The sequence below is a fragment of the Vulpes lagopus genome, chromosome 19, assembly GCF_018345385.1.
Source record: "Vulpes lagopus strain Blue_001 chromosome 19, ASM1834538v1, whole genome shotgun sequence".
NCBI classification, from domain to species: Eukaryota; Metazoa; Chordata; class Mammalia; order Carnivora; family Canidae; genus Vulpes; species Vulpes lagopus.
In genome coordinates, this window is record NC_054842.1 from 35,069,540 (window position 1) to 35,081,774 (window position 12,235).

The 12,235-nt window shown below is 40.7% G+C and overlaps 1 protein-coding gene across 4 annotated transcripts; it reads right to left on the reverse strand.

The window, feature by feature from the left end:
- Positions 1 to 788: 788 nt before the first annotated feature.
- On the reverse strand, positions 789 to 8,160 carry A4GNT (alpha-1,4-N-acetylglucosaminyltransferase). 4 transcript variants are annotated; one of them, XM_041734529.1, is made up of 4 exons: positions 8,030 to 8,130; positions 7,453 to 7,507; positions 6,737 to 7,170; positions 789 to 1,580 (listed from the first exon to the last, which is right to left on the reverse strand). In XM_041734529.1, the coding sequence occupies exons 3-4, from the start codon at positions 7,142 to 7,144 to the stop codon at positions 966 to 968; spliced, it is 1,023 nt and encodes a 340-aa protein (XP_041590463.1). In that variant the 5' UTR covers positions 7,145 to 7,170; positions 7,453 to 7,507; positions 8,030 to 8,130; the 3' UTR covers positions 789 to 965. The 4 variants fall into 4 exon arrangements, with proteins under 4 accessions (XP_041590463.1, XP_041590464.1, XP_041590462.1 ...); XM_041734530.1 differs by lacking the exon at positions 8,030 to 8,130 and adding an exon at positions 7,926 to 7,997; XM_041734528.1 differs by lacking the exon at positions 7,453 to 7,507 and having other exon boundaries at positions 8,030 to 8,160.
- Between the last annotated feature and the right edge of the window lie 4,075 nt (positions 8,161 to 12,235).

Below are 12,235 nucleotides of genomic sequence, written 5' to 3' on the forward strand. Positions count from 1 at the left end.
GCTCTGTCACTCTCTCAAATAAATAAATAAAATCTTTTTAAAAGGAGGGAGGAGCCCGAGAGCTCCCTTGACCCTTTCCACTACATGAAGATTCAACAGGAAAAGTGCCCCCCGCCACGGGACAAGTATCTTCACTAGAAGCCAACCATGCTGGCACCCTAATCTTAGACGACCAGCCTCCAGAACCGTGAGAAGTACATTTCTGTTTTTTATATACCACCCCGTCTATGATACTTTGTTACTGCAGCCCAGAATCCTGTCTGTTTGACCCAACCGTATCTTCAGCAACTAAATCAGTGCTTAGCACACAGAAGAGACTCAATTAATGCTCACTGACTGAATACATTCATGAATATAAAAATTAAGACCAGAAATCAAGTCCCTTTTTCCCGTCAATTCTCTAACAGATCCTAAAACTAATCTTACAGAAGTAAATTTAACATGTTAGCAAAACCATTAGCTGCCTCTCCTAACACTCATTTTCTCTTCCTCCTTAAAATTTTCAGCCTCCCTTGCAGCTACACTCTGACCAGTGAGATGGAAGGGGAAGTGTTAGAAGGTCCTTGTGGGAAATCTTCATAAAATAAGGGAGGTGCACCTTCTCCTTCCTTCTTGCTGCTGCTTGAAATGCAGATATAATGGGCTGGAGATCAAGCAGCAGTATGGACCATGGGCTATGGACACTAAGGATGACAAATGTCAAAGAAAATGATGCAAGAAACCCAGGTCCCTGATGGCCATACTCCTCCACCGTACCTCCCCCACCAATCACCTTGCCTTCAGACTTCTTTTACATGAAAAAGAAATAAGCTTCTGTATTTTACACACTAGTGGTCTTTGGGATTTTTTCTACTACAGACAGAGAAAGCTGATTGTAACCCTGGGCAACATGGGCATGAACACAAAGCTGCCGCTCTAGGAAGTGTCCAGATCTACAACATAGCAGCAATGACCCAGCGTCAGCCCTAAGTGTTACCTAGACCCAGCTTCCCAGGCGCCCCCCCTTCTGGGCCTCGAATCAGGTCCCTGTAAGTCCTGGGACAGTGTTTGCGGCACAAATTGTCCACCAGTGTGTTGCTTCCTCTGACCACAGTCCTTCCTTCCTTGTTCATGTAGTTCCACAGATGCAGAGCATAGGAGTCATTGAAGCTAAGATCCATGTCCCAGACTTCATAGTAGCGCCTCCACTCTGGGTAGGAGATGGGGTAAAATCTTTGGGGGTGTAGGAAGGACAAGTTCAAACACCTGAGGTCACTCACCTCCTGGAAGTCTCTGAGTTTGCACCACAGTCTCAACATCCGGGTCATCAAATTGGGACCCTGGTTGCCCCAGATTTCTGAATTGTAGTGTTCAACAAAGTTTTCCATGCACTCCCACAGGAAGGGGTGGTGGGGGAGGAACCCGAACACCCCATTACTAGAGTACCGAGAAGACTGTGCAGCCAGAAAGTTCTCCTCAGGGATGGGCCTGATGGAGATGACATCCGTGTCCATGTAGATGCCGCCGTACTTCCAGATGATGGCCAGGCGGGACGCATCCGAGCTGACGTGAAGCCAGTTGCTCTCCGCACTGGCGTTGATCTGCGGGAACATGAACAAATCAGCCACAGTAGCAGGGGAAAGGGAGGGTGTCGCAATGAGAAGCCAGCCCAGGGTAGCTGAGCAGAAGGAAGCAAGCCAGCTTCTCAAAGATAACTGGACAAAAGACGAATTTTGCAAATTTACCAAACTTACCTCCACCTCCAAATTTGCCTTTAAGTGGAAAGTTTACAGCAATCAGTAACAACGGGAAGATTTTAGCAGCTCTTAAATTTTGTGCATTTGTTTTTTTAAAAAACTGAAGCATTAGAATGATAAAGAAGAAATCCAGCAAGGATTTCACAATAAACCCTTTGAGGCATTTTCAGCAGGGGGTACATTAACCACAAATATGAAACTGTGAAGGAAGAATGTTTTAAACCCTAAAAATGCTGAAAACTAATAAAGAAAAAAATAAACTAGGAAACTATCTAACAGACCAATATGTATGCTCTTTAAGAAATTGGTAGAAGAGGGTCGCCTAGTTGGCTCAGCGATTGAGCATCTGCCTTTGGCTCAGGTTGTGATCCCCGGGTCCTGGGATCGAGTCCCACATCAGGCTCTCTGCATGGAGCCTGCTTCACCCTCTGCCTGTGTGCCTGTGTCTCTGTCTCTCTCTGTGTCTCTCATGAGTAAATAAATAAAATCTTTTTAAAAAAGAAAGAAGAAGAAGAATCTTAAAAGGGCATGCATGTATTCCTTCATTAATTCATTCTTTTAATAATATTCATTGAGGGACAACTTTCTATGTGCCAAGCTTTGTTACAGTTGCTAAGGAGATAGAAGTAAACAGACAGACAAAAATCCCTACTGGGTGGAGATAGACAATAAACAAATCAATACATAATATGTTGGGTGTTCACAAGGACTGTGAAGGATAAAAACCTGGATAAGGAGGCAGGGTGGAGCCCTATCTTATCTTGGCTTCCAGTAGAAACCTGAATAAAGTTAGTGAGTGAACCATACCAATATCTCAGAGAAGAGGGTTCTAGGTAGAAGACAGCAAGTGCAAGGGCCCCAGGGTAGGAGCACACTCATTGTGTACAGGAACGGAAAAGAGGCAGTGTGGCCAAAGCAGAGTAGTGAAGGAGAGGGATAGGAGATGAGAGCAGAGAGGGATGGGTGGGGAGGAAGGGCGGGTCACACAGGCTGCGGTAAAGACGGAAATTACTTGGAAGGTTTGGAAGAAGGGAGTGACCTGACTTAGTCTTAAAAGGTTCATACTGGCTGCTATGTGGACAACAGGGGTGGGGCTTGGGAGGTGGCAAGGGCTGAAGAACAAAGGCAAGTTAGGAAGGCTGTGGAAGTGGTCAGCTTCTGAGCACACAGTAAAGATGAAGCTGGTCAGATAGATTGGACTGGAGTTGGAGATAGAAGTCAAGGATGACTGCAAATGCTGAAACATGAGCAAAACAGAAAATGACTCTAAAAGCAATAAAAATTAATCATTATAAATGGCAACATTCCAAATGGAATGCTAAAATTTTGAATTGAGAAAACAAAATGGATTTTTTTTTTTTTAAGTAGGCTCCATGCCCAGTGTGGAAGCCCAGCATGGGACTTGAACTCATGACCCTGAGATCAAGACCTGAGCTGAGATGAAGAGTTAGACACTTAACTAAATGAGCCATCCAGATGCACCCAAAATAGATTTTTCTGAATTGAAATATGTTGATTAAAAGATGAAACATAAACAAGGACCCTGGGTGGCACAGTCAGTTAAGTGTCTGACTCTTGGTTTCAGCTCAGGTCATGATCTCAGGGTCATGGGATTGAGACCCATGTCAAGCTCTGTGCTTAACAAAGAGTCTACTAAAACTCTTTCCTTTTGCCTCTCTCTCTCTCTCTCTTTCTCTCTCTCTCCAAAATAAATAAATAAATCTTTTTTTAAAAAAGGATTGTATTTAAACATTTGCCCTTGACAAAATAAACATTCTTTAAAACTCTACTATTAAAAAAAAAAAACCTGCTATAAAGTCAAATACAGGCAGGTCAACTAATACTTTGCAGAAATCTTTACACAAGTCATTAACATCACCAGAATTATATACAATGGCTGAAAACCTCATAAATAATAATAGCAAAAATGCATCAAAAACTATTCCAAGCTCTTCATAATCTACACAAATACTCAACACTGGCATTATGGTTATTCCCATTTTTCAAGTGAAAAGCTGAAAGAAATAAGATGTTCAGTAATTTGTCCAAGGTGAGAGAGGCAGGGACTGGATTTGAACCCAAGCAGTCTAGCTCCAGAGATCCATTTGTTCAAAAGAAACAAGGTTTAGTAGAAATAAGTAAAGTTGATTATTTTGTAAATTGGCGATTGTTAGTGAACAGCCCCAGAGACATAGGATATCAAAAGCTACACAGAACAAGAGGAGGAAGAAATCTGCCTTTTTGTGAGCATGTGACTAACATCAATCTAAAACACAAGAGCTCCGTTGGGGGTGAGCACTAGAGGATTAGGGGTCATGCTACTCAGCCCCTCCCCACCCCACAGTACTCAACCCCTGGCATCTCCCAGACCTACAGTTGCCAAATCAGTGCAGCAAACCCAGTGGGCACCAGCAAGTGATGGCACATTGGGCCATCCCCAAGAGCTGGCCCCCAGCTATCCTGAGGTGGCCTAACTGGGGCAGAACATGCCATGGGCCAGCACCCCTAAGGTATCATGGTGTGATTTCTGCAGACACACGGTCTGGTGTAGTACCCTGCAGGCTCAGATGGGGCAGGGCCTCAGGGCTCTGTGTCCCAGGGCCTACTTTGTTCCCAAAACTCAACACTTGTAAAATTGAAGTGCAACTCAGAGGACCTAAACTGTGCTCTATGGAACATTAGCTCCAAGAAAACATTAATGTCCAACTGAGAAAGGTATCCAGGCTCAAATAAGTTTGGAAAATGTTAGGTTGAATCAAATGAATGTTTCTTTAGTTTAGAACTACAGAGGCTTTAATTTCTTCATGTCTATGAGTGGTCTGTAAGGCGGGGGAAAAAAAGGCAGCAGGTAATATGCAGCATCTTCCAAAACAATTTGAGCAGAGATTTATTTGTCCCAGGAACAAAGCACAGTTTAGGTAATGTTCACCTAGCCCAGGTGTGGGCAAAGCACTGCCTGTGCTGGGGTAGTCCTCCTGGAACATTCTCTAGCAGGCTAGCCCTGAAAGCCACAGGGCCTGCCTCCCTGGCCTGCGCCCTGCCCCCCAGCTCCCAGGGGCCCATGCTGATCACCACCTTTTGTTGGGGACCCCTTGCTGGCAGCTGCAGATGAAATCTCAGTCTTTCGAGCTGTTCCATGGCCTCCTGATGAGCCTCGATTTAAGACTCCCAGGCTCCTCCGGAGAAGAGATGGGCACACTGGGATCTAGAAGTCACATGGGGCCAAGAGTAAAACTGGTCACTCGCCCCACAGGCCTGGAGCTTACTCCAGAAAATGCCTCTAGTTGACAGTAAGTAGATGCAAGGGCATCTTCCCCCTAGGATGGTAGGCTGAATAATGGCCACTCAAAGACCTTAGGTCCTAGATCCTGGAACCTGTGAATGTCACCTCATATGAAAAAAGGGTCTTTGCAGATGTGATTACATTAAGGATCTTGAGATGGAGAGATTATCCTGGGTTCCCCTGATGTACCTGAATGCTATTGGAAGTATCCTTTAGGGACACCTGGGTGGCTCACTGGTGGAGCGTCTGCTTTTAGCTCAGGGCGTGATCTCAGGGTCTGGGGATCGAGTCCCTCATCGGGCTCCCTGCAGGGAGCCTGCTTGTCCCTCTGCCTATGTATCTGCTTCTCTCTGTGTCTCTCATGAATAAATAAATAAAATCTTAAAAAAAAAAAAAAAAGGAAGTATCCTTTAAAGAAAGACGTAGAGGGAAAGTTCAGAGAGAGAAACAGAGAGAGAAAAGGGAAATGCGCAGATCTCCACAAGAAAGATTTTTCCCTAGAGCCTCACTGGGAACTGGGACTGGCCAGCACCTTGACATCCACCCAGTGATGTGGACTTGGGACTTCTGGCCTCCATAATGGTAAGAGAACAAATGTCTGCTGTTTTAGGTCACTCCGTTTATGGTCATCTGTTACAGCAGCCACAGGAAAGTAACACTGAGTACCTGCATAATGGCCTCACTATTGCCTCTGGGCCTGCAAAGCCTAAAGTATTTACAATCTGGCACTTCACTGTGAAAATGTTTGCTGCCATTTGGTCTAGCCTACGATTAGAACTCAAAAAGGACTTTATATGACAAGCAAATGGCATTATTTTGATATCGATTTTTAAATTACTTTTTAGTTTTATTAAGTAATTTTATTTTTAAAATTAACATGTTCTCATCACTAAATGTACTCTTAATCCAATCACACAACCTGATATTGTGTTATTTTCCTTAGGTCTTTTTCTTCCACGTGGACAGGGCCGGGGGGTTGGGGAGTGAGGTGGTACATAGCTAAAATAATTACAATCACATTATAATGTAAGTGTATTTATTCCAGATTGTATTATAGTCTTCATAAGATTCCCAGCTAAAGCCTGCATAGTGGAGTTATTGAGTGGTTCTACTGTAATTTCCTTAAGCATTATCCAACCGTGGGTCCTCTATGAGAGAAATATTTAATTTGAAATATTATTTCCATATTATGCTATGTTACTGAGGGGAAGATTACAAAATTCTCAAGAGCTCCAGGAGTTTCTTGGTCATATCTTAATATAACTCAATCTCATATAGCAGCACTCCACCTGATTCTTCACGAATTTTCTATTCACATCATTTTCAAATTAAATATTGCCTAGTTTCCCATTCAGATGCAAAAAAAAAAAAAAGTTTTACATAGATGGGTTTAAGTAAATGAAAAATAAGTGGTTATACCCCCAGAAAAGACACAGAAACTCATTCAGTTAAGGATAGTCTCAAAAGAAACCTCATTCTTAAGAAATAAGGCTGGAGGCATAAGACACAAAGCTAGAGAGAAACCTAACTTAAGTCTCTCCTGTTTATTTGAATCAGGACTCAGTGCTATAGAATCAAGGCCAGGATCTGGGTTCTAGTCCCACTTCTGACACTGAGCCCTTGCGCTCAGTTTACCAATCCATAAAATAAGGGGGACTGGACTCATTGTCTGCAGTCGCTCCCAACGCGGACATTCTAAGATTCTCTGAACACTTACGCGAGTGTACCATGAAAGCAATGGTGTGTCTTCAAACAGCCTTTTCATATCCAAAGGGAAGAGGAAAACATTGTCTATTGCTGAGAGGAGGGAAAAGCCTGGGTAAGTGGAGTTGGAGGGCAGCTGTGTGGTATTGCAGAGACCCTTCATGAAGAATGCCACAGGCTGCCTGGGGTAAATCTTGGCAGCAGACTCCACAGCACAAGAGACCAGTGGAGTTGGTTCCATTCTCTCCGAGGTCTCTATGAACACAATGCCGTGCCCATTGCCCAGGAGGGCTCCTGGGTCCTGCTCTAACTGTTGGGGAGGAAGGCAGAAGAAGCAGCTGGACTTCAGGCTTAGCTGGTAGAAGAAGGCACAGACGAGCAGCAGGACGACCAACAGGAAGAGATGGAGCTCCTTCAGCATATCTGCTTCTCTTTCCAGGCCTGCTCCTTTAAAGCAACACAACTCATTACAAAAATGCATTCACAAAACCCGATAAAGACAACACATGAGAAAACGAGACATGAATACCACTTTTAAGATTAGAGTTTGTAAATCCTAAGTAAAATATCATCAGATCAAGCACGGTGATGTTCAAAAGAAAAATGCATTTCACTATGCATTTTTGATCTGAGGAATTTGAGAATGATTCAAAACAGGAAAATAATCATTGCATCTATATGTTGAGCTGTTGTAGAAATTTTTCCGAAGTTTACTTCAGGTTGTCTCACCTCAGGGCTGCAGGTCTTTAGGGAAAAAGACGGTTTTAGGTCTTCCAAGTCAGTGCTTCCAAGTCAAGAGAATGGGAGAAAATTGGAAACTTTTATTCAGAGGGTCATAGCCAGGTATTTGAGGAAACCAGAAGAATTCAGAATCCAGCCCAGTTTTACAGGCACACAGTAAACATTCAAAGACAATTAATCAGAACTAGAATCGAACATCTACAAAGATGTGTTGTTGAAACTTAATTTTTCTCCCTAAAGGCACCTCATTTCTGTAAAGATAGACAAATTAAAACAAATTCATTTTTGTAAAAAAAGAAAAAAGTCCATTTTTAACAAATTTAGCTGAATTATTTACAGCAAGAATAGTGATATTGACCAAATGGGTTTTTAAAAATCTGCTTTGCTGGAACTTTTTATAAGGAATTTCACATTGAATTTTTAATAGCCTCTCGAGGCCAAAAGCTATACCAAATACTTACCATCAGATTCACCTGCAATACCTGCAGCTTTGGGTGAATTCCTCTCTTCCTGAGGTCCCCAAAATATCCTGAGGTTCCTGCATCTGCCAGGAACCTTTACTCACCTGGTAAGGCTTCTGGGAATTCTATGAGCAAGGTATCAGGCCAACATTTTCAAGGGGCTTTATTGACTCCATAAAGTCAACCTTAGTTCCTTAAAGCTCTCCAGTCATATCTGAGTCGACTCATGTGTCTCTCAAATACGATATTCCAGTTAAAGCCTTGGTAATACAGCCAATGTTTTCAATGGTGTCCTGTTACAAGGTGAACAGATTCTCATTGGATTTATGTAAATGACTATAATTGCCTTGAGAGAAAGAATACTCAGAGTTTCTGAATTCAGGAGGGTTTCGATAGGGAGAAAAGATAAATGTTTCTATTTGCTTACAAAGGAATATTTTATCAAATTTCTATTAACTCGGATTAGGAGAAAAGGTTTCCTTGAATCTGGAAGAGCAAACACCAGAGAAAGAGCAATGTTTAAACAAAACTCATAAAAACTATAATCATCTTTTTCAATTCACTCAGCCTCATGTTATTAATTCCCATTCTGTTTGAATGTAATTTTTCCATTAGTTCTGGAAATTCCTTCCCAGTTTAGTTTTATGATCTTAAAGATATCAGAAACCTGAGTTCATCAACAGTCCTTTTTGTGAATCTCCTTGAAGCTGAAACAGATTTGCAAGAGCATCAGGACAATAACTGCAAATGACAAAAGACTCAAAAATGTCCATGGTTAAAGTCTGATGGGAGTGCATTGTAATAGAGTTGACAAGGAAATTTGGTTATTTCCAAATTTCAACATTCAACACAACATTTCAATAAGTAGAATTTCAAGTGATGATATTATACCAGGACATATTAAAACTTTAGGAATTTTAAACAATTTCTGCAACAGTTATAACATTTACCCACACAATACAGCCTAAGAAGGTTTATCATTATTTGTTTGACAATGCTTCCTATGTAACTTAATATACCAAACAAGCCTAATTAATCAAAAATATTTCATTTAGAATTTGAATTGGAGGGTAGTTTATTAAAAACCTCAGAAGTTTCTAGAGTACATGCCTAAAAATAGGATTACAGATCATTACAGAACTTAAAACTTAATTAGTCCAAAAAAAGAAAACCTTAATCTTTTTAACAAAGGTGGCCATAAGAGAGTCTAAAAGCAAATACAGAATACATAGTTGTTAACAATATTCAGCTCTTTAAATATTGAGAAGTTTTAGTTTTCTTAAGTAATCAAAAAACTGATGAAGACAAAACATAGAACTTTGCTTTTTCTGGGCAGAAATAAAAAACTTTGATTAGAATTTCTTATCAAGACCAGACCAACAAGCCAAGAAAACTTAGTCTTAAAAAGATTAAGAGAGAAAAACCAAATTCCAACCTTATAGTAGTGTACTTTTAAAATTCACTCATTGCAATATTAGTCCTGACAGTGTATAAAATTATTTTCCAAAGATTCTCCTTCTCGAACCTTTTATAACTTTCTTTTTCCACTTAGAGTTTGTCCTAAGTTTTCCCTCTCTAAACAACAAATTCTCATCTAAAGACAATTTTTTCCTCAACAAAAACATATCCTCATTCCTTATACCTTTCTTTTGTATCTTCCAAATTCCTACATGCAGAGTTGCTTTCAGTATTATTTCCAACAGTCTCAATCACATTTATCAGAATTTTAACTCTTAAAAACTTCAGTTTCCAGTGAAAACAAAGTAGTAACCAATTGTGAGCTGTCTGTTACATCAGAATTCTTTAAATTGGCCAATTTATGGACATTTCATAATTTCTAAAAATGCATTTTTTCAAAGCACAATTGTCAATAAAACATACAACATGTTTATTGGCAGACCCAAATTTATCTTTAGTTTCTCTGTGATAAGAAGCCAAAAGCAAAGAAACCTATGTTTAGTAATTAACATTTCAGTATTATACTTTATTAAAACACTTTTTATTTATTCAACCCATTTGCTCTTAACAATTACCCATGAATACTTCATGAGACAGACAAAATCAACCATCATTTTAAGTAATCTTCGCTGACAAATTGCAACAGAGATAACGAGTTTATTTGACCTTCAGTGAACCTTGGTAAAATAAAAGTTTTAAATTTAATGTTGACAACTCTAAAGACTTGTGTATTTTACCAAAACCCTTGAATTTTAATTTATCAAAGATTGTCCCGGATCACATGAACTTGAAAAATATGTAGATTAGTTCTTATTCTTCTGAGTTTTAGAATGCCCAATTTTTACAAGTGTTTGCCGTTAAGCCAATTAAATAGAACTCTTTTACAAATGAATTATTAGCAATACCATCCGGAGGTACAGAAAATATCTCACATTTATAACACATGTGGACACATATACACAAACAAGATGCAACTAAAGTCTAGCCTTCATTTCACTCATGTTTGTGGAGAGGACATTACAGACCCCAATTTCCCAATATCTCTCTTTTGTCAAACAAATCTAATCACAAGGTAACATTATAATTTATGGATCCTTGAATGAGTCATTTTCCATTTTTCAATTAGAACATGACCAGTTTGTCCAAAAATACCAAAAGAGTACCGCTATTGGTCATTGGTTCCACCCCAAAGTTGGGGGCTTCACTGATTGAATCAAATGGCTTCCTCGCTTCTGGTTGTTTAGTCTTATAATTGGCTTTCTCTAAGTTTGTGCATAAGAAAACTAATTCAAACATGTCAAAAGAGTCCCATCTAGGCCATCTGAGACTCAGGTTATCCTTACTGAAAATTTCCCACTTAAAGTAAGCACCTGCAAGGACAGGATCCCCGTGTGCTAGCTGTCAAGCCTGCGGAAGTTTCCAGAGACACTTCCCCAAGGCTTCCAGTCACCTGAAAGCACCATCTTCCCTGAAGGAGCAAGTAAGTGTCCCTTGTATTTGGAGCCAAGTGATTCAATCTGTCATATTTCTCGCCAGAAAATTTAGTCAAGCCTTATATTAATAATGTCCATTAGCAAAATGCCAAATTAAAACAACCAGCCTATCAGCTCCAACCCCTCTGGGATATCTCCGCCTAGAGGATATTACTGGTAGCCCTCAACAGCTCAAATAAAAGTCAGGACCATCAACTCCAGTTGAGGAGGTTCAGATAGCAGGAGAACACACCTGATATACCTGTGAGCTGCTGGGAAGTTGGAAGGCACAAGGGGCTCATGCTGGTACCAAGCCTGAGTTCCAGAAGAACCCCCGGCGATCTCATGAACATGGCTCTGACATCCTGCTGACAATACCAAGAAATGTTGATGCAAATTGAACAAATCTTTTAGAATTTTTAAAAGAAAGAGTTTTATTTGAACCCAGGCTAGGACAGCTGCCCAAGATACACAATCTTCACAAAGAAGAGAGTGAGGGAACATTTGGCATACATTAAAAAGTTACAAATCATTAGACAAAGGACATTTCAGAAAGATGCAGGCCTTATCTTAAGCTTCTAGTATACGCAAGGCTGTATGGCTTTAAAAATTATGGGAACCAAAGAGATTTTTTTTCTTTTTCTTATCTTTGTGTTTGGAATGCTCCTTTTTTTGTTATTTTTTAAACGAATCAGATATATGATGTATGTTCATGGCAGAAATAAGTCGCATACTCTGAGATTTTGCCAAGTCACGTTGACCTTGATAGATATTAAAGTATAGCTTCCCTGGGAGCCCAGGAGCAGGACGTACGGACATTAAAAATTGAAAATGGGGATCCCTGGGTGGCGCAGCGGTTTGGCGCCTGCCTTTGGCCCAGGGCGCGATCCTGGAGACCCGGGATCGAATCCCACATCAGGCTCCCGGTGCATGGAGCCTGCTTCTCCCTCCGCCTGTGTCTCTGCCTCTCTCTCTCTCTCTCTGTGACTATCATAAATAAATAAAAATTAAAAAAAAATAAAATAAAATAAAAATTGAAAATGCCCTTTATTTTATCACCATTAAGCCAGGAACTTGCGGTTACCTAGTTTCTGAGATCTTAGTAATGACGACAAGTTTTTCCTGCTATACCTTCTGATAAATCGCCACTTAATCATTCAATTCAGCAACAGGGCAGGGTGGGGGAGGGCATTAAATCATTGGCAGAAGCTCAACACCAAACACAAGAAGTTGCCAGGAAGCTTCTCCCTTTACTAAGTGCCCCCAGACACAGAGACTTGGGGACTCTAATGAGCTTGCACAATCTATCAGGTGACCTGTACACTAATCCTGTGTGTCTGTGGACTATCAGGAGGGTTAGACATATCCCAGCAGAACCCA